General features: G+C 40.2%; 1 protein-coding gene across 3 annotated transcripts in view; it reads left to right on the top strand.

The window, feature by feature from the left end:
- The window catches only part of LOC126198548 (AP-5 complex subunit beta-1-like), a 153,104-nt gene that overhangs the window by 67,539 nt on the left and 58,539 nt on the right, over nucleotides 1–27,026 (top strand). For all 3 annotated transcript variants that reach the window (XR_007540085.1, XM_049934969.1, XM_049934970.1), the window contains exons 9-12: nucleotides 6,150–6,300; nucleotides 17,404–17,647; nucleotides 25,299–25,434; nucleotides 25,542–25,648. Coding sequence is in view for 2 of the 3 variants with exons in the window: in XM_049934969.1 (XP_049790926.1) it covers nucleotides 6,150–6,300; nucleotides 17,404–17,647; nucleotides 25,299–25,434; nucleotides 25,542–25,648 (638 nt within the window). In the remaining variant the exon portion in view is untranslated. The remainder of the gene's footprint in view (nucleotides 1–6,149; nucleotides 6,301–17,403; nucleotides 17,648–25,298; nucleotides 25,435–25,541; nucleotides 25,649–27,026) is intronic.

The following is a 27,026-nucleotide window of genomic DNA, read 5'->3' on the forward strand; positions in this document are numbered from 1 at the left end:
CATTTGAAAAGTCACCTTACTTTTTGAACAGCCCTCACAAACCGGTCCACCGGGCCCTCACCCTCGCTTATGTTTAGTTGCTTATTGTGTGCTCATCTAAGAGACTGTGTATGGATGTGTTCTATAGTTATGAGACTTTTTACTGTTCTATACAGTATTCATTGTGGATCTCTTCACATGTGAAAGCAGTGTAAAACTTGCTTGGTGTTGCTTCTGATAACGTGACGATACAATGTTACAACAAATTCCTGTGAGGTCTATTGTGAATGCTACAGTGCCTTTTCAAACATATTCCTAGTGATGTTGGTGCTTATAATGTTTAGCACAGTGAGACAAAGATAAAGTGAAGAAAAACTAAAGAATATGGTAGACAAGGTAATACACACATACATAAGTTATTTAAAAAATTTAGCTCATCTCATTGCAAAATGAAAAAAGATAAATGTGGGCACAAGTGATAATCTTGGCAGTTTTGATGTTGTGTTGTTGTTTATCCCAATTCCAGTGAATAAAGCTATTCGTGAATAGCAGATATTTTTCAACTCGATATGGTGTCGTTATTCAGACTTTGTTCCATCACAACTTACTTCCAATACAACAATAATTGTTGTGAACAGATTGATGTGGTGGCTAAGGGCAGTTCTGTGAGTCCATCTGTGGACAATTTTGTTATGGATACTTTTGAATAATGGGCACTCCAGACTGCCAGTAAAAGACCAGATGAGTGGTATTGCTGTGTTGATCATACCTCTGTAGTATGGACACATGCAGAAGAGTTGGATGCTTTCTAGATACATTTGAATAGTATCAACCAAAAAATCTGATTTATTATGGAGACTGAGAATAATGGGCAATTTAATCTTCTGGGATGTGACAGTAATCAAATGTATGGGCAGGTCATTGGTCTGTAAGGTGTATAGAAAAGCCATGCATACTGATCATTACCTTTTTATAAAGAATCTAACCAGCACACTAGCCCGCTCCACCTCTGAGGATGTGTCCCACAGCCAGACACAAAAGGTTAGAGGAAAGCTTTACGTATCAACCACAGCCTGTCTCTCCGGAAGTTTTAAGTGAAGTTAATACCGGGCTTGAAAGCCTACATTATATGATCGGCATGGAAGAATTCAGAAACCTGTCTTCAGACAACTTCCCAGTGATATTGGTGCTTATAAAATTTAGCTTAATGAAACAAAGACAAGTGTAGAAAAGCTGAAGAATATAGTAGACAAGGTAACAAACAGAAATGTTATAGTACTGTAATTACAGTTCCAAACAGTTATCATTTCAATGAATCATCTTATGTAAATATGGAAATTTCCAACGCTATCACCATATATGATTGAGTCTTCATATATATTAAAAATGTAAAATGGTGGACACGCATGAAAGTACCAATTATAGTCATGGAACTGATAAATCGTATATATTAATGGAAACTGTCATAAAACACACAGTTAGCATCTAAATAGGCAGGGAAGGAAAAAATACTGCTGTTTGGGAAAGATAAATTAGATTACTACAATAAAACACTGTATAATCTCCATTTTATTCAAAGCAGAAAATCTCCAAATGCTGACTAAGTCCTGTTGGACTCTGTCAAAATAATTGGGACTTTTATGTCCTTCTTAATAGCCATAGGATTTGAACAGTAGTATAGTTTACATTGATTCCCTAAAGGAAAAACAGCAGCCACCACATTGTGTGAAACAGAGAAAGTAAATATTATTTAGGGCCATACATCTTAACATGTAATATGTTATAAATAACCCTATTACAAGTATGTATTAATGATCATTTCACTTTTGTTTGTAACAAGGGATAAAGTGGATTTAAGTCAGATGAAATTGATTACTTTAAATTAAGTGATCCACACAAACCATGAACCATGCCGTGGTGGAGTAACTTGAGTGCCTCAACAATACAAGTAGCCACACTGTAAGTGCAGCCACATTGGAGGGTATCTGTGAAGAGGCCAGATTAATAAATTGTTCCTTAAGAGAGTCAGCATCCTGGTCAGTAGTTCCAGGTGTAACAGTCTGGAGAATGAAATGATCTGTAGGATAACTCAGTAAGACCATGCTATGTCAGTGCTGTGAATGCCTAAAAGTAAGGGGAAACTACAATGCTTACGTTTCTTAATGACATGTTGCCCTAAGATACAGGAGATAGGCAGAACAATGTGAACACCTGTACTTGCTTGGGAATGATTTATTAATAAGGGGTTGCACCCCCATTTGGCCGTAATACAGCTGCAATTGTTCTTGGAATACTGGCATATAATGATTGTATAGTCTCCAGTGGAATGTTATGCCACTCTTCTGTCAGAACCTCTTCTGACTCCTGCTCCGGAGTCTGCACCTCAATACACCCACAAGTGTAATTCCGGGGTCTGTACTGGCAGGAAAGACGCTGCAGTTCAGTTGCATTCTCCTCCTAATATGACAGTACTGTCCTGACTGTGTGAATGGGTACATTATCATCCTGAAATATGACACCTTGTTGGGAACAACATTTGAATTATGGGTGCACCTGATCACCTAAAATGTTCACATAATCATTGGCTGTAATGCATGCGTTGAGAATAATGATGGGACCACCATAATACCATACCATACCCATACCATCACACTTCCACCTCCATGCGTAACCATTGAAATCAAGCATTCAGGATTGTAGGCTTCTTTTGGCATTCTCCATACATAAATCCGGCCCGATGGTGGAAATAACGAAAACGTTGACTCGTCGGATTCTTATGACGTGTTTTCACTGATCAGTGGCCAGGATTTATGCTCCTGACACCATGTTTTATGCTTCTTTGCGTTGGTAGTTGTCACTAATGGTTTCGCTATAGCAGCTTGTCCATGAATATTTGCTTTATTGAATTCTTGGTGGACAGTGTCGATAGATACCCGGTTTCAGAGATGGTTATTGAGCTCTGCAGTCACTTTAGCTACCATAGTTTTGTGTTGTTTTGACACAATTCGTGTTGGCATCCAACGATCTCTGTCATTTAGTTTTGATTTGCGCCCACTATTACATTTTCACAATGATGTCTTTCCACGTTTTGTGTAGGCTGTTACGACTGTGAAACAGTTGCTCTTGAAACATTCAGTAAGTTGGCTGTCTTGGTTACTGACGCTCCAGCTAATCGGCCCCCCCTAATCCGCTCTATTTGGAACTCCATTGGGTTTTTCATTGCACATCGACCGCGATCTCTGAATGCAAATATGAAGTGTGCACTACTTGGAAACAACCTGCACTGATGCCTAGTCTGTGCTAAACATGCACAGTCCAGCGTGACATGTGCCTTTCCTGCATTGTTGACAGTCAAACCTAACCATCCCATTACCACTGTTCACATTATTTTGCCTATCCCCTGTATATGGTTTATTGATGATAGCGTCCTTTTGGATAAAACATTTTGGGGGCTGAAAGGTCATTCAGATCTGCAGGCTGGTACTGCCTTGGAAGTTGTCATCAGAAAAACAAATCTGATGTTCTATGTATTACACCATGAAACTATGTAGTTAACTTATAAAGTTGCATAGGGAAATGGATAAATTTAACTTAGGTATAATGCAAATTAATGAAGTGGAGTGGCAAAAAGAATAGGATTTCTGGTCACCTGAGTACAGTGATATCATGAAAATCAAGTAGGGATAATATGGGAATAGGTATTGTAATGAACAAGAAAAGAATGTGAGTGGACTACTATGAGCAGAATATTGTATGGATTATCACAGACAAATTACATACATAGTTACATAACTTTTGACTTCATTATGGAACAACAGTGATCATAATATTTTAAAGGAAATCAGTCCATATCAGAATAAATATTTATTCATATGTAAAATGAGAAAAGGAAGAAAGGCAACAACTCGCTTACATGGCTTGATATGTGGAGCACAGTAACATGTAACAGAAAACAGAATTCACACTACCTATTGAGCACTAGCTCTTTTTCCAGCAATACTACACACACTCACACACACACACACACACACACACACACACACACACGCGCAAGCACATAGATATCCAAACACACAGTCCCATGGCTGTAGCAAGACTGGAAAGTTTTCTTACAACACTTCTATCAGGATATTATGCAGAAACTAAGTGCTACATTCAGAATAATTTCCAGATATTTTCCTGTGCTTGTTTTCACTCAATTATGTCATGTTGTATCATGTTATTATGTAATTCTGTGCCTATAAAAGGAACATTTTCAGCTCAGAAAAGTGTGATCACTACTTTTTGTGATGTCAGCATGTAAATTTCAAAAAGGAATATGGACATACATCATATAATTCTGCCATTCCTGTGAATGTATGATCTTGTGCCATTAGTGGTTAAGAAGCAAACCCCAATTCTTTAAAGAATCCAACTCCTATGTAAAAGTAGCTTCAAACATCTGATTACATTACAATTCAGTAAATGTCGTAAATATTTTCCTTGAAGCATGTGATTAAGAAAAAATTTAGGAAAGGTTTGAAATAATGCTTTAAGTTTGTTGGGATTTACTAAGTGCTCCCATTATGAAACACTCGATGAATGTAAACTGGGTAATTTGTGTTCCATTTTAAGCAAAGGACATCATATCTCCTGAAGTATGCACTGTATAATGGTATAATTTTTTAGGTACATTCAATGGTATACATGGATACTGTCTGCAAACTGTGACATGAATAGAGCCAGTAGTAAAGATGTAATGAATTAAAACATCATTCCTGATGTTGGCATTTTACTGCAGGAACAGCAGAGATGTAGTAACCAATAAATGCTCTTTTCACCATTTTGTTAGGGCTGTTGGTGAGAAAAAGTATCAAAAAGGTTTGGAATTGTGTGTAGTGCTCTCATTCTCAAATAACGGATGATTGAAACCCAGCCATTTGTGTCCTCTCAGTTACATTGTCTCAAGAAAAAGACACACTGTTTCTAAGTGTAATTCTGTCCTTATTGTTTTAAACTTTTATCATAAGATCGTACCTCCTAATGAGTAGATTATGACAGCATTTTAAAATTTTGATTTTTGTCAATAATTATGCAAAATAGTGAAAACCAAATTTTTGTTGCCCCTGGAAGCCACTCAGTAGGCAGCCTTCAATTGGGTCTGGGTACCAAGCCCAGGGAAAGAAGCTGCAGTTCACTCATGGACCATTAGCCAGAAATATAATTGGGACTCTGATAACTCTTTCTCAGCCATTTTACAGAAGGTTATGCATTAGTTCACACATTACATTTTAAGTAGATTTCATTGGGAATAAAAAAAATCAGTTGTTTATTTGGAGTTGAAAAGTTTCCTTGTGCTACATACTATTTATTCTGAAGAAAAGTTTTTCACAGTAATTTACTGGTTTTTGGTGTATTGTGGTAGTCATATTTATGTAGGGACTCATTCCACAACTGAATAGCTTTGGCTCGGATCAAATGCCACACTTGAGAGAGAAATGGGGAAGTGGATAGGGAAATTAACACCCCGAAGTAAAATATACTTGTGACTCAAAAGATTAAAATAAAACATACATCTGAGTTGAGAATTGTGAATTTCCTGTTCACAAATCTTTGCTGTGTAACACATTTTGGTCCAGTAGGGGTTAGTTTGTCACTTGAGTATTTCTACAAAGAAGAAAGTTTCATAAAATAAAGACTGCTACATTTCCTCTGGGTACAGACAGTTCTTGAATGCCATTATTTGCATTACATTTCTTACCTCCATGTTACTGAATAAAATACTTGTTCAGGAAATTTTCTCAGTCTTAATACAGAAATGTGCATTCACTTCCTATTATCTAGATTTTGTAATTATAAGGTCATTAGTATGCTAAAGAGGTGTCTTCTTCTGGAACTCGCATTGTGACCAGGTACTTATATATGAAAACATGGTGCACTGTACAGTGGAGAAGTTCACAATCTGTTGGATTTGATTTTTGGTGCTCACTCACAACTCTTGCAAATTTTGACTAAATGCTACTGTTGTCATTTGGAGTGCTGAATTGATATTCATAATTTATATTGTGTATTTCAGTATTGTTTGTTTGCAACTGCATTGTTAAGGCTTCAGTTTTTAGTACTAGATATGATTTCATATTTTTATACCCCTCCTGTGATACAACAGAACTAATATAAACTTTTTCATATAGGCGCCGCAGCTGTCATAGTACCTGTGATAGAAAGTGTAAGGCAAGAAATTTTGTGTAGAAGTTCCACAAAATTAAAATCCATATTAGTCAAGGCTATTTTCCTGTGCTGGAGTGATCTGCATCTTTGTGATTTAAACAGCAAAATACCAAAGTAAGTGTGTTAATCATCAATGTGTGTATCTATTTGTTATGTGGAAACAAGGAGGAAGAAAACATGTCTGATAATGTGATGTATTGCTCACACTGTCAACTAAATGTATGAGGCGAAGTGGCACAGTTCTTTATCTGCTAACTTAACTCTATTATTGGTTTGATACCATACACATATTGTGGGAATGTTATTCTTCTCCAAAATGCATGTCATTTAAAAACAGAAGGCATACATAGTTACCAAATTATCTAATAATTGTTGTGAATTTTAATACAGAAGGAGTTGATTCTTTTATAATTGTGTAAAGGCTCCTACCAGGTTTATCAGTAATGAATGTGCTTAGTTGTCACATATCTCTGTCTAGTTAGAATCTGTTTTACAGATGACAAAATAATCTTTATTTGTTAAGAGTACTATCATTTGTAGTAAAAATCTATTAGAGTTTGTTTTAATACTTCAATCTATAGAATATACTGGTGTGTGAATGAATTTAGTTGTAGTGATCTGTCCAAAGACTTTTTGGTGCAACTCTCCACAAAAATCTATCCTGTACAGACCTCTTCGCATCTGCGTAACTACTGCTTCCTGTCTTCAATCCTTGCTCTTTTTCTTCGGTTTTACCCCCCCCCCCCCCCATTCCCCCCACATACGCACACACTTCTGTCTGTTTCCAAATTGACAGTTCCTTCATACCTCAGGATATATTCTATTAATCAACCGCTTTCTTTTTACTTCAGGGTGATCAAAATTACTTTAGGACTGACAGTTTGGTAGGAGCACAGGGAGACACTGAGCCGAGTTGATATGTTCCACATGGAATACATGCATTACATTACATTTCATTTGACTCACTCAAATTGCACAACTATATGCTGTACAAAGATGGAGCTGGCATCATTGTGCTCATTTTAGTTTTAGTTATGGTAGAAAATTATTAAAATGAAATAAAGATAGTTTATGAAAATGAATTTGCTGACAACTTTACTGAATTTCTGATATGCAGGAAGCATTCTTTGTTGCTGATGTTAGACGAGTACATTATGCGAACAAACTTGCAAGAAAGCATAACGTTTTCATCTACTCCAAACTGGAACTCTGTTGGAGTTTTCTAACATAGATAATTTCAGTTAAATATATTGCACAATGGTCTGCTTGCATGTTCTCGTTCCTTATGGTTCAGTCATGAGAAACAAATTACTAGGCTTATGAGTAACCTGTTACTAAGTTTTCTTATCCAGCTGTTTATTTCTAACAAAAAAGTAAGATTATGCTTGTTTATTCTGGTAAGACAAATTACTTTAAATTAGGTAACTGGTAGTAGAGGAGAGAACAGAAGAGATGCAGAAGCAACGTCTTACTATTGCAGCAGTTACATTGTGAATGGTGATATTTATTTTGTGTGATGTACACTGTACTCCTGAGATGAGTTTTTATGTAGCTATTTTCCATACTCCAAAAAATTAAGTCATATCCACCAGTGTTGTATTCCTATTATGATAATAGGAAAAACTCCACTAACATCACTCTTGTTGCTATGAAAGTTGGCTGAAGTGTTTCTGTCAACTTCATTGTGAGTGTCACTGTTGTTATTTAATGAAACTATCATTTCCTCCACTTAATTTTGTAAAACAGCTTCATTCTGCTTGGAGCTTTATATGATGCTCCGCATTTGGTTGATGACCTCCTTCCAGTCTTCAGAGGCAATGTTCCTAATAACTTATTTTGTAAGTGTTTTAGTTTATTATTATTCCTGGCAATATAACCTTTTATTTGGGCATATACTAACCTCTATTAGCTTGAAATGATAGTGGTAAGGTGGTAACCTAAGACTGTACACTCAGTTTATTTATTTATTTTCCAGCTCTTCAATTTCATCATTGGGGAACTGTGGGTTGTAGAGAGAGATTAGCGCAATTATCTCCACCTTTGTAAGGTTATTACGTTCATCAGCATTTACTCCTTTCCTTAGCCATGCTAGTTGCTTTCTCACAACAGCTAAATATTGAGGAGCATTGTGATTCTTCGAGCTTTCGTGGTGGGTATGTTGTGAATAGTATTCAAGGATTTGCTGCCAGATGACGCTGTGCAAATTCCACGCTATTCCCTCAGAACAATTGTCCAACATCTTCAAGTGATTGAACCCTTGCTGGTGGCTAGGCACAACTGACGGTATCAGCATGTCAACGCCCCTGTATATAGAACACGTGTGTGAAGAATGCCCAGGAGCAGAAATCACGCATGCGCAGTGATTTGCAGGTAGATGGCACCTGACTCAAATGCCCTCCGCCGAAAACCATCTATCTGCAAATCATTGCACATGTGTGATTTCCACACCTGCGCATTCTTGACATGCAGATACCATCAGTCGTACCTAGCCACCAGCAAGTTTCAACCAGCTGAAGATGTTGAACAGTTGCTCCATGGAAATATTGTGGAATTTGCACAATGTCATCTGGCAGCAACCCCGTGAAGACTCTTTACAATGTTAAGGAGCATTATCTAGAACAATTCTTACCTGTTTTCCCAGATTTGGAATTAGTGATTCTGTGAACCACTTGATAAACATAACATGATTTATTCCTTTGTGAAAATCTCTTTTCTTCTTTAATTTAAAAGGCAGGAAATGGTTTGAGAAAAAACTGTGTGAGGTTCCTCCACCTTCCCATCTTGCCGGAAGGCATTGCTTTTTCTTTCTTTAATTGTGTTGTCTGCCCAGCCCTGTTCAACAATGTGACCATAATTCACCAACATTTCATTAAACCACACCATTTTATCTACATTCATGCCATGAATCTGCCTTCAAAATCTGCATTGCTATGCAGTTATATCCTCCCTCTCCATCAAAAGTGTACACCCACAGAATGGTCTGTAGTGAAATCATGGGTTGTGTAAAACTGTGGATAGTAATGTGTGACTACTTGAAAAAGGCATCATCCCTTAACAACGACCAATAACTTGCTGAGCATCAGATATTCCTTTCTATGATAATAATCATTAATATTAAGATGAATCACATCCTCAATAAATTAATTTATATGCGCAATGTGCTTATCCACACATTGGCTTTTTCCCCATAGTTTCAAGCTTCATTGTTTTCCCAGCATTCTTTTCTTTCTCGAAAATTTCCATGCCAGTCTTCACAACAGTGTTTTTCTTTATATTCAGAGCTGTATCGATTACCTTATTAATGGAGAGCAGTGGGCCACTATTAACATTTCCAGTCTCGGAGTAGGCAATAAGACACAAACTATTTCTCTCAACTGACCTCGTATGACCCTCTCCTGGTCAAGAGATCGATGTCTAAACTTTTCCACTCTTAGCATTGTGTGAACTTGCTTCTGGTAGTGTTCTGTACTACTTAACAAATAACAATAACAACAAATAAAATAATAACTTCTTCAGCTGTAAAAATGAAAACAAAATCGTAGGACACAATGCTCACAAAGGACAGCTGCTGGCTAAAACTGAAGCATAGTGCAAGTGGAAGAGTTCTGACAGTGTGGGTGAAGGTTTGGCAGCTACAGGAGCTTGCTGCTTTTACGGGTCTTATGGGATTGGCAGTATGCATGCTGAACTTTCTAAGTGGGCCTCTCCTGTACTACTTCTGTTATAGCTATCAATTCTAAATTAATTTAGAACAGACTGTTGGGATCAGCAAAAGTGCTAACTGGGAGTTCTCTTGCCGCTCATCTTCCCTCCATTTCTAATGACCATTGAGAAGTGTTTGGCTAGTTGGGCTTGGTCTTTAGACTCTAAGTACATGTTGTTGCTATAGTGTCAGTTCTGTCACAGGTTCTTTCTAGATAGAACCGTAAGAAGCAACAGCTACTAAACAAACATCTACCATTAATAGGATTAACAGGATTTACGTGGCAACACTGCCCATCATTCATGCTGCGTCGGGCATGGTTTTACAACTTTGTTGTTGCCTTGTTTTTGCTTTTGTATTTGCCATAAGGAGGTTTATATTAGTGAAGAGATTAGTAATTTTCATTGCATAGATTTCTGTTTTTGCTTCCAAGCCGTAGTATATACACACACAGAGCAAAATAAAGAGAGTCACTTAGAAGACTTGCAAATTTCTTTGTGATCGTAAAGACAATACCAGAAGAGAGAAAATCTTATCAGCACCTCAGACTCCAACAGAAAAGTTGTATAGTGTTTCATTATGAACAGTACAGAGAATATGCGCAAGAACATGGAGAATGGAAACTTGTGGTCATGAAATGATGTTTTAACCTCTGAGGAAAGATACTAGTGGAAGAAAAATTGACACTAATTTGGATGTTATCCAGAAAAACAATCATCTTATTATGAGAAGTGTTCTACAAGGCCAAAGGTAGCAGATGTTTTACATGACAAGACTGCGTTAACATAGGGTAGCCACTTGAGTGGATAAATTCTAAAATCTTTGCAACAGTGGAAGATGTATTCTGAGGGAGAGATCTGATGTTGAAGCACCTGGGGTAATTTTTCAGAGAAAAATACACCAAATCGTAAAAAAATCATTGTTGCTATGTTATTTATCTTGATGAGACATGGCTCAACCAAAATCATGTCAGACAGTGTATCTATCATGCAGGATCATTTGAATATCAAAAGTGTACAGCAAATCAGTGATGATCATGACATATTTAAACACTGGTTTTCAGGTTTATTACATGATTTAGAAGAGGGTTGTGTGCTCGTCATGGATAACAGTTATCATTCAAGGGGGGGGGGGGGGGGGGGGGGAAGAGAGAGAGAGAAATTCGTAATTCAAATTCAAAGAAGGAAGAAACTGCACAGTGACTGGAAGAGAAAACTATTCCAATTTTTGGCTGCTACACGAAAGTGGATATGTTGGGAGAATGTCAGGCAGAATCCAAATTCCTCACTTTCAGTTCTGCACCACAGTTTAACCATGTTAAACTTGTCAAAGAGCTACTCTCCTTCTCCCATTCCCTGCAATGGAAACACTTCTTTGCCACCAGTCCTTCCAACCAAATCCAACCTAATTCTATTATTGAACCCTGGCTCTTCCAGTTCACACCATCATCCAAATGTGATCCTTCACCCCTCCCCCACAGCCACCCTGTGATCACCTTATAGGACCTTCACCCCTCCCCCACAGCCACCCTGTGATCACCTTATAGGAGTTACTTACCTCCAACTTGGCCACACTGTTCCTCCCCAGGTCTCTTCCGAAGAACACCACCGTTTCAGCAGAAGAAAGGACAACCGTACACAACCTCAAAGCGAATCCTGACCTTATTGTATATGCAGACGGGACTTCCACCGCTGTTGTTACAAATCACAGTGACGACCTGGTGGAAGGACTCTGCCAGCTTTCTAACACTTCCACCTATAAACTCTGTAAGAGTGATCACATCCCAGAAGTCCAACATAATCTCCAATCCTAGCTTGAAGCCTTGTGACATTCCCAGAACCTCTCCCCTGAATCCATTTCCCTTCTCACTCCTATGACATTCTGCACACCTAACTTCTACATGCTTCCCAAAATCAACAGATGCAACAATTCTATATACCCCATTTTAGCAGGTTATTATGCTCACACTGAAATAATTTTGGCCCTCACTGACCAACACCTCTGACCTGTTGCCCAAATTCTAGCCTCCCACATCAAAGATACCAATGACTTCCTTCACCGACTCTCCATCGTCCCCACCCTTTTACCCCCCTACTCATCACTGTTGACACCACTTTCATATACACCAATATTCCTCATGTCCTTGGTTTTACCACTGTTGAACACTACCTCTCCCAACATCCTTCAGACTCCAAACCCACTACCTCAGTTCACATACATTGCGCTAACTATATCCTAACACACAATTACTTCACCTTTGAAGGGAAGGTATAAAAACAAATCCGCAGCACAGCCATGGGTCCCTGCATAGCACCCACCTATGCCAACCTGTTTATGGGCCGTCTAGAAGAAACCTTTTAGCCTCCCAAAACTACAAACCCCTGGTCTGGTTCTGGTTCTGGTTCATTGATAGTATCTTCATGATCTGGTCCTATCCTCATTCCATCACAACCTGAATGCCGTCTCTCCTGTCCACTTCTACACTTGGTCCTCCCCAACCCAGTGTGGCACCTACATAGATGTTGGCCACCTCCTCGCTGATGGCTCTAGCCAATCCTGTGGCCATATCAAACCCACCAACAATACTTGCATTTTGACAGCTGTCATCCCTTCCACACTAAACTGAATGGGGTAGCACAGTGGTTAGCACACGTGATTTGCATTCAAGAGGACGACTTCAAACCTGTATCCAGCTATCCTGGTGTAGATTTTACTTGGTTTCCCTAAATCGTTTAAGACAAATGCAGGGATGGTTCCTTCGAAAGGGTGCAGCTGCTTTCCTTCTCCACGTTTGCTCCCATTCATCCTGACCCCCTGTGGGCAGCATATCTGCAGTGACAGAGGCTCCCTTTCCCAGTACACTGAAGGTCTTACAAAGACTTTTGCAGGCACACACTATCCTGTATACCTAGTCTGCAAACAGGTCTCCTGTGCCGTACACCACGCACCTCCAATCCTTCCACCAGCCCAAGAACCAGCCACAAAGGAGCACCCCCTGTCACCCAATAGAAACCCGACTAGAACAACTGAACCATATCCTTAGTCAGGGTTCTGATCATCTACCATCAAGCCCTGAAATGAGGGACATCATACCCTAGATCCTTCCCACCCCTTCTAAACAGGCGTTGCATCAAACTCCCAAATTCCACAACATCCTAGTCCATCCTTATGCTCTCCCAGTTCCATCCCCTTACCACAGGGATCATATCCCTGTGGAAGACCAAGGTGCAAGACCTGCCAGCATTTCCTATTCCAGTCCTGTCACAGACTTATCCTACCTCATCAGAAGCCAGACCAACTGTGAAAGCAGCCATATTATATACCAGCTCTGCTGCAATCTTGGTTCAGCTCATTATATTAGTATGACTGCCAAACAGCTGTCCACGAGGATGAAATGCCACCAACAAACTGTGGCCGAGAGCAAAGTGGACCACCTTGTGGCCCAACATGCAGCTGTGCATAACATACTGGATATCAGTGGTTGTTTCACAACCCAGGTCATCTGGATCCTCCCCTCCACCATCAGCTTTTCTGAACTCCATAGATGGGAGTTATCCTTACAACACATTCTCCACTCCCAAAATCATCCCAGCCTCAATCTGTGGTAACCTACTGTCCCTGATTCGTCCACCCAGATGTTCATCCCCCGCCCTCCCCCTCTGCCCTGTCACCTCCTCTCACCCTCATTGTACACTGCTCTTTGTGGCACACCTTCCTCCCCCACAGACTTCTGACACTGTACATATTAGCCCTGTCCTGCCACCTCCAATCCCTGCATTCTGTGCCGGGCAGTGTTGATTCCTCTCCCCCCTCATTGATACCCTACTATCCATCCCTCTTCCCAGCCCCTCTGCGAATTGTTGCTCCCATTGAACGCATTTCTGTTGCAGTCTGGCCGGAGAGGTGTGCTTACTTGTGTGTGTGTGTGTGTGTGTGTGTGTGTGTGTGTGTGTGTGTGGTGTTGGGGGGAGGCGGTCATGTGCGTTTCTCATTTCTGAAGATGGCTTTGGGCAAAAGCTTGTATGTAACAGTCTTTTCATTGTGCCTGTCTGCAACTCACCATATCTTCTTTTCAGTGAGTAGCAATGTATCTTTTTCATAATATTGTTGATATTATTCCAACCTGAAATTTCCATGATTCAAAATTATATTAAATGTTAACAAAGTCCTCTTTTTCAGAAGTGCTTTTCGTGTTCTTGTCAGTCGGCATTGACATCTGGCCTATGTTGCCCATAGGCAGTTGTTTTGCTAGCTCGGGTAGCACAAGTAATTTACTACTTTTAGTATTTCATTTATTAATCCAATTCCATAAGCGCCACCTAATTTTCTTTGACTACACTCCAAAATTGTTGTTTTACTTATGTTGAAATTTATCTTATAACCACTTTTCAAGACACTATCCATACTATTCAACTGTTCTTCCAAATCCTTTGCTTTGTTTGATAGAATTACAATGCCATTGGAAAGACTCATCATTTTTATTTCTTCTTTCTCAGCTTTAATTCTATTTTCTGATTTGGTCTAAGTTTCCTTTACTACTTACTCTGTGAACAAATTGAAAAACATTAGGATAGTCCACAACCCTATCCCACTCTCTTCTCAACTACTACTTCCCTGTCATTTCCTTTTACTCATAACTTTTGTCTCTCTTTCTGTAACAGTTGTAATTAACCTTCTGCTCCCTGTATTCAGTCCCTGGTGCCTTTAGAATTCCAGGCCGTGTATCCTAGTCAACAGTGTCAAAAGCTTTCTCTAAACCTACAAATGCTATGAATGCACTATCTTTTAAGAAAGTGTCAGCATTGCCCTACATGTTCTTGCATTTCTTCGGAACCAAAACTTACACCTGAGTCCGACCTTTGTTAGTTTTTCACTCTTCTGTAAATAATCTGTGTTAGTATTTTGTAACTACGACTTATTAAACTGATACTTTGATAATAATCTCATCTATCAGCACTGGGTTCATTGAAGTATTTGGTACTGCTTTGTCAACTCACTACATAAACTATCAGCCATAAACCTAACCTATACTTCTGGGTACACTATAGATCAATTTTAGTCCTGAATTTGACATAACATTAATTATCTAGAGGGTGGGGATTTCTTCTCACTCACTTTGTTTTTGATGTGTGAGGTGTGCTTTCAACGTCTGCGCACATATGACTACTCTGCAAATCACTTAAGTTTTTGCAGATGGTTGATAGAACCACTTTCAGGCTATTTGTTGACATTCCTCTCTGAAATAGCATTTGAAAAAAATGGACACTAAATATTTTTGGAGGATCTCTGACTTATCTTATTCTTTTATGGTGATCATTTTTCATTATATACTTGGGATTAAAAGTTATTGACTGAAATTTCGCAGAAAGATCTTACTGCAACAAAAAACGCCCTTATTGTAATGACTGATAATGAAAAATAAATAGATGTTACTTTTATTTTAAAAAGAAATTCTTTATTTGTAAATGACATTTACACGTGATAATAAATATAGAATATAAATAAACATAAAAAATAGTGTTGCTGCTAGCTAGAATGTAACCAGGGCTTTGCAATGACAGGACTTTCATTTTTTTGTAGACAGTGCTATACAAATTCAATATATTTAAGGAAACTGATTATAAAACAACCTAAAACTGCTGTAATCTATGATCAAGCAATATGTGGAACAGTGTAGTGGACTGTTGATTTGGCCAATAGAAAAATCTACAAACTCAGGCATGGCTCGTGGTTTCCATACTGTGGAAAGCTCTGACAGTTATCGATCGGAACACTACAAATCAGTCTGTCATGACAACCAAGATTTCAGGAGGGGGGGGGGGGTTATCGCACTCTAGCCAAATGTTTACATACTGTATCTTCTTTCTGTTTCATAATCAACTACTAAATAATATCAAAAGCTAACTCCAAGATAAAATCTATAGGTATTTTATTTATCCACCAACATAATGCTGGCCGAGAGTTTACCTCAACACATCATACTTTAAGATGTATTTTGAAGAGATCTTTAACATGGTGTGTGTTAGCTTCACTTCATGCTTAATGTTTTCAGTATTTCATTTTGAAACATGAAGTATTATTGTTTTGTGACAGTGACCGGCATTAATTAAATGCATGTGGGAAATCTGCAGAATGTGTTCTGATAATTTAAATTCTCTAGTACATTATTGAGACTTTCTTTTAATATATTATTTTGGGGTAGCTTCATCTTAGAGCCTTTAAATACGAGCTGCATCTGCCATAACTTGAGTATGGCAGCACCTCTTCTGGGTTCATGAGTATATTGAATGGACCCTATATGACTGGAAAACTATGGCCTGGTCAAGTGAGTCTCGATTTGGTAAGAGCTGGTGGACAGTTCGAGTGTGATGCAGACCCGTTGAAGCCACTGACCCAATTTGTCAACAAGACAATGGGCAAACTGCTGGTGGCTGCATGATGATGTGGGCTGTGTACCTGGAATATGCTGGGTTCTGTAGTCCAACTGAACTGATCATTAAATGGAAATGGTTATGTTCAGCTACTTGGAGACAATTTGCAGTTATTCATAGACATCATGTTCCCCAACAAAGATGGAATTTTTATGGATGACAATGCGTCACATCACTGGGCCACAATTATTTGCGTTTGGTTTGAAGATAATTCTGCACAATTTGAGCAAATGATTTGACCACCCAGAGTGCCTGATGTGAATCCCATCAGACATTTATGGGACATAATCAAGAGGTCAGTTTGTGCACAAACTTCTGCACCAACGACACTTTCGCAATTATCTATGGCTATAGAGGCAGCATGGCTCAATATTTCTACAGGGGACTTGCAATGACATGTTGAGTCCATGACGTGTGGAGTTGCTGCATTACACCAGGAAAAAGGAGGTCCCACAGGATATGAGGAAGTATCCCGTGACTTTTGTCACAGTGCACTGTAAGTGTGAAGAAAACTGAAGAGGGTCAGTAAGTAAGATTCACTTGTTAGATGTTCTTACTGCATGCACAGGACCATATAGACCTGCAATAACAAGCTAATTAGTTTTCATTGTTACAGCAGTATCATTTGTCTTTGTTATCAAAGTGTGTCCATTTGTAATGGCAGCCTCCACTCCTGTAAAGGATTTTTGTGCTGTTGTGCTGGATGTAATTGAACTTGATTCCATTTGATGTGGCAATTGTGAAAACATCTATTGGTGTGGAAACTTTGTGTTTTAGCCATTGTGTATATGACATAAGGTACTTCATGATTGCCTAAAACTAATCTTGTTACATGTTTTACTGGCACCTTCAGCAACATAACCCTCTCCATCTCTCTGTCAAAACCAAGCTATTGATAATGAGCTCACATTCAGCAAGGTCTTTAAGCCACACAAAAAAATGTGAAGAGTACTAAATTGTCTCTAATGATGTCCAAGTTAGCATTCCTGTTTTGCCAGTTTTTGCGTAACACTAATTGAAATAGTAATCTCTATAAACTCTTCTTGGTTTATTTTTACTGATTACAATTTTTTTCTTTCTCAGTTTGGTGGCTTCTGTGGTGGAGGATGATGTGACATTCATCCCATTTGCACTCAGCCTTGAGGAGAAAATGCGTGATCGGCAACCTGAAAGTGCTGTTCCCAGAGAGCTGCTCTCACTGCTGGTGCAGGTTACTACACAACCTGCTCCAGGAGCTGGGCACATGGAAGATACAACATTAGGTCATTTGGTGTCGGTATTCTGGGCTGCTCTTCGTCAATCGGAGAAGGGGATGGAGTGGGTGAAGGTGATGCTTCTGTCTTTTCATGTGATTGTCATTACTGTATTTGAGATGCATGTCCTACTCAGTGGTTCTGCTGTTTCTGTTGTTGCTGCTGAAGATTTGAGCATGCTCTGTTGCATAGTTCCCAAAATAATGGCACTAAAGGGGGAACCTTTTTTACTTACGAGAAAACCTAAGTTTAAAGTTTGTATGTGTTTCTCATTTGTAATTATTACTCATCACAGATCGAGATAATATCTTCGTAATCCGTGTTCAGTATCTTTTCAATTTATTATATCATCTTTAATTTTATTCTATAGTCTTCCTTTTAGTTACGTTTTGAATGCTTCCAGGTGTTCTGCCGAGTTGTTGTTTCCATTTTTTGTGCAATATTTTGATGACTGGGCAAGTCGTCATCTTTAGGTGGTTGGAGTCCAGGCAGTGAGTACACCTAACAGCAAAACTAGTAGCACATGAAAAAGATGGCTCAGTCAGATGTTGAAATATTGTGCATAAATGGAAACAGAAACTCAGTAGATTACCTGGAAGCACACTGTTAAACAGATTAAATTTATTGCTACTCTCCAGTCACTATATAAACCAGAGCATTTTCCTATGTGGACTACATTATGTGCTGTTTGCACTGCCACTGGGGTGACCAGTAAAAAAATGATAAAGATATGGTGTAAATTCAAGGATGTCCTTCAGAGGCATATTTGAGGGACTGGGGCTACTAACTTCTTCTTCTTCTTCTTCTTCTTCTTCTTCTTCTTCTTCTTCATTTTGTCTAGTATGGAGTCTGCTGCACTCAAGATCTGACAAATTTATGTAATTCCACAGTTGCAAATAACCTAAGGGAGAGAAGTCGTGTGTACCAAATGTCTGTGAATTACGTAAACTTTCCTCTGTATGTGATTGTATTTTAACTGTTTGTGGAAATTGGGACCAGCACAGCATTTGCCTAAATGAGTGTAGGGGAAACCACCTAAAAACCACACTCAGACTGGTCAGTGCATTGCCCCCAGGGGCTCAGCATTCATTTGCTGAGTACGGGCTTGGCGACCCTGGGGTCCTGAACTGGGGACTGGTCAGCGCCGCCAGTCTCCTGTCACCATAACCCCCGGACTTGCTTCAGCGACCACCGTATGGTGCGGTGGTGGAATGTTGTGTGCTGCGGGGAATGGTAATCTTAGCTTGACCGCCTGGATTGCGAGGAAGGTAAACCTCTATAAAAACCCCTCAATCTTACGGTGTGCTGCGCGCCTATAAGATGCATGGCTGTTGGGGTGGAACCCCAGTTGTATAAGGCTTACCTAGGCATGCGGGGCTCTGTCTAGGTGGACTTCTAGTTCCCTAGCTGCTCGTGGGACCGAGATGGATCCTTCGAAATCCTCTTTTCCTCCTCCCAGCGGAAAGGGTGGGCCGCTGGAAGGTTCTAACACCCAGTCTCTGAAGAGGGCTCATGCAGTCAGTCCCCCTGACTGCAGCACATCTTTGACCAGTCAAGTCTTTAGTAACAGAATGCATTCTGGTAATCAGAATGTGTTTCTCATTGTAAAACGGAAGGAGGGTAGTTTTGAGAAGGTTTCGCCCTTCTATATACAAAAGGGTTTGGAGGGCATCTGTGGCTCCTTAAAATCAGTGAAGCATTTGCGTAATGGGACCTTGCTCATGGAAACTTCCACTTCCCAGCAAGCAACTAACCTCCGAGCTGCTAAATGCCTTGGGAAGTATGCCATAGACACTGAACTGCACAGCACCTTGAATTATAGTAAAGGTGTTGTGACATGCCGGGATCTAGTCGACATTCCCAAAGACGAACTGCAACTTGAGTGGGCTCCGGAAGGTATCTTTGATGTCCAATATATCATGAAGAGGGTTGATGGCAATCTTGTGAAATCCGACTCCTTTATTCTGACCTTCAGTAGCACGAAACTTCCAGAACATATTAAAGCTGGCTTCCTTCGCCTTAGTGTGCGGCCTTATTTCCTGTCCCCAATGCGCTGTTTTAAATGCCAGCGTTTTGAACATACCACCTTAGGGTGTAAAGGCGAAGCGACTTGTGGCAACTGTGGTAAGGCTGCTCATGAAGGAGTTGGTTGCTCGTCTCCAGCCAGATGTATCAATTGCTCTGGAAACCACCCTGTTTGGAGTAGGGACTGCCAAATATTTTTAGAGGAATGCAAAGTCCAGGAAATAAAAACAACCCAGCATATCCCATATGGTGAGGCCAAGAAGATCTATAAGTCGATGCAACCTCCCACATTCGCTATATCTTTTGCATCCCTGGTTCAAAAGCCTTCTCCAAAAGCCGATGCCTCAATGCAGACAGAGGTTGTGAGTATTGGTACTAATACCTGCAGCTGTCAGTGCACTTCAATGCAGCCAGTGTTTCAGAGCCGGTAGCCCCTACTCGAATGGCAGACAAGGGTAGAGTGGCGAACTTGGGCCAGCCCCTGGCCCCTTGGGCCCACTCCACCAAGAGTGTCTTTCCGCCGTCCACCTAACCTTCGTAACCTCTTAGTTCATCCCTATGAAATCCCCAAACCACCTTCTCTACCCTCTGGCTCCTACCCTTGTAACCGCCCCCGGTGTAAAACCTGTCCCATGCATCCTCCCACCACCACCTACTCCAGTCCTGTAACCCGGAAGGTGTACACGATCAAAGGCAGAGCCACGTGTGAAAGCACCCACGTGATTTACCAACTGACCTGCGTACACTGTGAAGCTTTCTATGTGGGAATGACCAGTAACAAACTGTCCATTGGCATGAATGGACACAGGCAGACAGTGTTTGTTGGTAATGAGGATCACCCTGTGGCTAAACATGCCTTGGTGCACGGCCAGCACATCTTGGCACAGTGTTACAACGTCCGGGTTATCTGGATACTTCCCACTAACACCAACCTGTCAGAACTCCGGAGATGGGAACTTGCCCTTCAGTATATCCTCTCTTCTCATTATCCGCCAGGCCTCAGCCTCCGCTAATTTCAAGTTGCCGCCGCTCATACCTCACCTGTTTTTCAACATCTTTGCCTCTGTACTTCTGCCTCGACTGACATCTCTGTCGAATCTCTTTGCCTTTACAAATGTCTGCTTGTGTCTGTGTATGTGTGGTTGGATATGGGTGTGTGTGCGAGTGTATACCTGTCCTTTTTTCCCCCTAAGATAAGTCTTTCCGCTCCCGGGATTGGAATGACTCCTTACCCTCTCCCTTAAAACCCACATCCTTTCGTCTTTCCTTCTCCTTCCCTCTTTCCTGAAGAAGCAACCGTTGGTTGTGAAAGCTAGAATTTTGTGTGTATGTTTGTGTTTGTTTGTGTGTCTATCGACCTGCCAGCACTTTCGTTCGGTAAGTCACATCATCTTTGTTTTAAGATTTATTAATAAATAACTTATGTGAGAAGGAAAGTCGCTACTCATCCTGTAGTGGATATACTGAGTCGCAGATAGGCACAACAAAGACTCACAATTAAAGCTTTTGGCCATTGGTCTCGGTCAACAATAGACACACACACGTGCACACACACTCACACAAACGCAACTCACACACGTGGCTGCAGTCTGAGGCAACTGAAACCACACTGCAAGCAGCAGCACCAGTGCATGATAGGAGTGGCGACTGGGTGGGAATATGGGGGAGGGTCCCCCCCCCTCCCCCACCCAAAGTGTGTGTGTGTGTGTGTGTGTGTGTGTGTGTGTGTGTGTGTGTGTGTGTGTGTGTGTGTGGGTGGGTGGGTGGGTGTGGGTGTGTGTGGGTGCACGTGCATATATGTGTGGCTATTGTTGATGAAGGTCAATGGCTGAAAGCTTTAATTATGAGAGTCTTTTTGTGGTGCCTATCTGTGACTCAGCGTCTCCGCTTATGGTGATGGTCAATGGATGAAAGCTTTAATTATGAGAGTCTTTTTATTGTGCCAATCTGTGACTCAGCATCTCCGCTTATGGTGAGTAGCGACTTTACTTCTCATAATATTGTTACATTACATCCTGGATTTTCCATTGCTTGATTCAAATAAAATATGTCTTATTTAAAATCTGACTTCTCATTTCTTCAGGGCAGTAATATGATCATTGTAAGTAAATGTTGTAAACTGCTTTCTGTTTGATCATACATGGCTACAACAACCTAATAATTACGTTACAATGGAGACTCCATGTAGAAATATCGACAATGTACGGAAAGATAGATTGCTACCATAAAGAAGACACTTTAAGCTGCCGACAGGCACAATTAAAAACACTTAACATGAAGGGAAACAGAGAAATATACATCATTCGTGCACAGAAGCAAGCACACTTCATGCACACATGACCACAAACTCAGGAAGTTCAGGCCAGAATGGCATTGTGGCCTGAACCGCAGCAGTTGGCGGTTATGTGTGCATGAGATGTGCTTGCTTGTGTGTTTGAATGCTGTATGTTTCTCTGTTTCCCTTTGCTGATGAAGGCTGTGTGTGAAAGATCTGTGTAAGTGTCTTTTAATTGCACCTGTCTGCAACTTAATGTGTCTTCTTTACAGTGAGTAGCAATCTCTCTTCCTACATTGTTAAGAATTACCATATGAACTTCAGTGTATATACATGTACATACTTGAAACCAGTTTGATATTAACTTGTAAATGAAAAGGTGTTTCAGATTTTTTAATATTATGAAAAGGATAGATTGCTACTCATATAGAGATGTTTGAGACAGGCACAACAAAAACTGCTGTGTACTCTAACATTGCACAAGTAATAATAGAATTACCACCAACCAACTATTAATTTGTCTCCATATAAAGAAAAATACTAAGTCTCTGGATGACATTGTAGTCAGTATAACACATGAAATCAGGGAATACATGAAGGCACAGTCTACAGTGAAGTATTCAGTAGTCACTTAAACATTAGAGTGGTCGAGGATCTGGCACACTGGCTTACATATATGGTTGTTTTGCACATGGTGCAGCATTTGGTGTGCCATCTGTGCCGGTGTGAGGTGTCCTCTTTAGGCCAGACGTGGAAGCACGCGCTATTTAATTATGTGCACTCACTGTACAAAACCATACATTTGAGCTTTTGGCCAAAGGGCCTTCTTCTGAAGTAGAAAACACACACACAAGCACAACTCTCACACACGTGCCCAATGTGTGTGGGCACTGAGGTTAGGCTGCTTATAGCAACTGCGCCTGATGGGAAAGCAATATGTGGGTGGTTGGTGTAAGGAGGAGGCTGGGACAGGGAGGGAGGGGAAAGTAGGATAGGGGTGAGAGAAAGTGTAGTGCTGCTTGTGGGAGCATGCAGGGGTGTGGTGGGGGCAGGGTATGGCTGCTAGGTGCAGTGGGAGGGGGTGGGGTTGGGGGGAGGGGGGGAGAAGAGAAGTAGTGGAGAGAAAAGTCCAGTGGATGTGGTGGTGGAATAGAAAGCTTTGTGGTTGTGGACCCGTGGCAGGGAAGGGGATAGGTGGGTGGAGGACAGGGATCAGAGAAGGTTGAGGCCAGGGGGTTTATGGGAATGTAGGATGTACTGCAGGGAGAGTTTCCACATGTGCAGTTCAGAAAAGCTGGTGTTGGTAGGAAGAAACCAGATGACACAGGCTGTGAAGCAGTCATTGAAGAGAAGTTCATTCTTCTGGGCAGTATGTTCAGTAACTGCGTGGTCCAGCTGCCTCTTGACCATAGTTTGTGGGTAGCCATTCCTGCGGACAGGCAGCATCTTGATTGTCATGCCCATGTAGAAAGCAGCACAGTTGTTATATCTTGATTTGTAGATCACATGATTGCTTTCATACTTTCACAGGTAGCTCTACCATTGATGGGATAGGTGACACCTGTGACTGGACTGGTGTAGGTGGTGGTGGTGGTGGTGGTGGTGGCAGACATCAAAGTCTATTGCAGGAATATGATCCCTAAGGCAGAGGCTTGGGAGCAGGGGTGGACTGGGAATAGACAAGGATATTGCATGGGTTTGGTGGGTGGCAGAATACACTGTGGTGTATCTGTTCGGCGTTAGATGGAGTCCCAGTCATTACATGTCAAAAACAGAGAGGGAGCCGTACTGTAAAATGCTGTTTGTTCAATCTCAGCTGTGTTCCTGGTTACCACCAAAGTTACCTATTACTGTTGATGGGTCATCAGTTATGTCAGATGTTGGCACGTGTAACGCACTTTCTCTGGCAAGTCATTGGCTGGAGGCTTATCTATTGAGGTAACACTGGCCAGAAACTTGGCAGCTGTAAATGTCATGCCACTTGGGAGAAGACAAAGTCTTATACATTCCACTGGCCAGTCTGGTTCTGAATCACAGTTAACCCAGAACGCCATGCCTATGTTGTGTTTGTTGCTGCTTTGACTCTTACATACTTGCACAATAATTTAATACTTTCATTCTTGGCCTTCAAATAAAAAATACTTTTCTGAAGCAAAATTTATGTAAACAATTTAATAGTGCATATCTTTTTTTGTATATTTATGCTGCAATAATTTTATAATTAATAGTTTAACATTGCAAGGAATAAAATAAAAAGAAAGATGATAGCACCAGGAATTGTATACAAGCCAATGAATTGCCCATTGGAGCACTTGACCACTGTATGTACCTTTAGAGAGTGACTTACCGTTTTCTGCAAATCACTCGGGCAAAATATTCTAGGAGTTCAAAGGAGCTTCTACCTTCTTCTACTCGCTTTCTCCTTCTAAGATACACCGGAAAAGGGCCTCTTTATCAGATCATCTACTGAATTTACCATGTTGCTTGCACAATACTTTACGTGCACTTCCAAAGAAAAATATTGACTTGGTGCTGTGAGCAACGTAGCACCTACAGTGCTGGAAGGTATGATGCCACATACGAACAGGCACAGCCGAAAACAGAGAGCTTTGTCCCTTCTTAGAGTTGATTGTAGTGCGGCTCACCATCATTTCAGCATTCAACACTGGTTTATAATTATCTTGGACAGAATGCTACAAAATATTTTTTCATCCGTTTTATTTGTATACCAGCATGCATTTGAAGAGAAAAGGTGTATTTGTAATGTGATTTCCAGCTCGCGTTTGAAGAGAAATGGCATAATTTAAGTGTGACAATTACAGTGTGCTGTAACACATTAGCACCTAATCACAAGCCGCCACTGTCTATGCCATACATTTTCTTAATTTCCATTAGGTATAGTAAATGGTTTCAAGAAATTTTAAAAGCTTACAGTAGGTAAATGTCGTATTCATAAGACATTATGTGCTATACTTCCCATTGTACATATTTGTGTGACAGCATCGTTTTAACAAATGCAACCTGACAATCTCTTGAAGATGATTATGTGTGAATATAAAATGAGACTTGGAGTGATGATTTGTTGCACTGTCACAATATGACTTCTCTGAAGTCACAATCTGTTGTACAGACATGAATCTCAGTAACAAAATCTGGACAGCAAGTATTGAGAAGAAATCAAACATTAAATGTTGTTTTTATAGAGTGTGGTACCCTTCTATTTAATTTATAACATAATAATCACTTCAGGACATATTTTTGTATTCATATTGCTACACTGTGTATACATTTAATCTAAAAAACATTGCAGGTAACATTTATTTAAAGTATAGTTATTAATATTGATAATGTACCATACTTTTGTTGGAAAAATCTCATCTAATTTATCTGTTCTACTCTAAACATTTTTTAAAATTTTTTTACAGACAATTCTTCTATATCTTATGAAACACATAGTAAACCAAGAAAATTGCAGTGCTCTATCTTGGTCCTCAGGTCATGAGATATTGTCATTGTGTTACTTTTTAATGATGGAATATGACCCTGCAGAAGTTTACTTTGGTGAGTATTTGTAGCCCATAAGCTGTTAATTTGTCAAGAAGTACATCGATTTTTTGGTACATTTATTTAATTAATAGTTGTAACATTACTCTTCACTTCAATTTCAGAACTTTGTGAAGTATTGAGATCAATAATTGCCTGGAGCACTGATATCGATTTGCAAGACAGAGCACAGATCTATTATGCTATAATGGCAAGTCATTCAACTAAAAAGGTAAATTACTATTCTAGTTGTATGGAAATTCATTTTGATTCTTGTCACTTCTTCATTCTGATCATCTTCATCATTACACACGTTCTTTGGGCCTAATTACATATGTCCTCTCAACATTCTCCATAGTTCATTTTGTGAGCTCTTTTTGTTTCTCCCTCTGAAAGCATGGAATGATATACATACTTTTCTGCTAACATCTATTCCATTCACTGTGCTGCTGTCTGCACCTCTCCCCCCCCCCCCCCTCGCTCTCTCTCTCTCTCTCTCTCTCCTCCCCCTCTCTCCTCCTCCCCCTCTCTCCTCCTCCCCCTTCCCTCCATCCCCCCTCCCCCTTCCCCCCTCCACTTTTCATGTTCTTCAGTGATAGGGGATAGGAGCCTTGAGCTGTGTGTGTGTGTGTGTGGGGGGGGGGGGGGGGGGCAGAAAACTAACATGAGTGATACATGCAGTATTGTCTGCTCCAGTTTTTGCCTTTGTCCTACCCATCATTTTGTATGTTTTTGTATGTTTTTACATAATATATATCCACTCTTCTCAAAGTGTTATGTCATATTCCAGGCATGAAGTAGAGTTTTTGTTGTGTTATTTTCACTATATTGTATTCAATGTCACTCAACACTACCTTTAAGTGGATGCAAAGTTGCTTACCAAGAGAAAAGTCTGATGTCCACATGCACGTATGAGCTTGGTTTTTGTCAGGCATACAGGGGAGGAATGTTGCTGAAAATATCAGTGAAATATTTAACAGAATCAGTTTTAGGAAACCATGGTGTACCTTCTGTCATATACACAATGAATAAAGCAAAAAACATCCAGTGCAATAGATAATACACAAAAGCAGTGTACAGAAAGAGGAAAAATTCTTAGTTGCATTTATGTTCATTAGTAAAAATGAATATGTGGTGCACCATGATGTCTAGGTGATACTGAATTTGTCATGATACATACATCATTTCCTCATAGCATGCTAGACTGGAGAGCTGAAATCCCACTAATGTCTGGTGCTGAGCTGCAGTATCAGAGTGGTATGTTTCATACTTACCAGTTCTGTGTGCTAGAGGAAATGATGCCCTAATAGGTATATATTATGACAAGTACAGCACTACCTGGATGTCAGTGTACAGCTCATAAAATATTCATTTTTACTAACGGACATAATTTCCTTGTTTTTTTGTAGCCCCTTCATGTGTAATTATGAGCTCCACTGCCTACAGATGTCTGGATCTTGTGTATGAACAGAGCAACCTGGATTTTGTGCTATCTGTATTAATTACTTCACAGATGGCAAACTGCATGAACAGAATGAGAGGTTTTGTGTTGAATTCTAAGTGTTGTAACTGGCACTTAAAGCCAACAAACATTTATTGAACACAAATTA

The sequence above is a fragment of the Schistocerca nitens genome, chromosome 8, assembly GCF_023898315.1.
Source record: "Schistocerca nitens isolate TAMUIC-IGC-003100 chromosome 8, iqSchNite1.1, whole genome shotgun sequence".
NCBI classification, from domain to species: Eukaryota; Metazoa; Arthropoda; class Insecta; order Orthoptera; family Acrididae; genus Schistocerca; species Schistocerca nitens.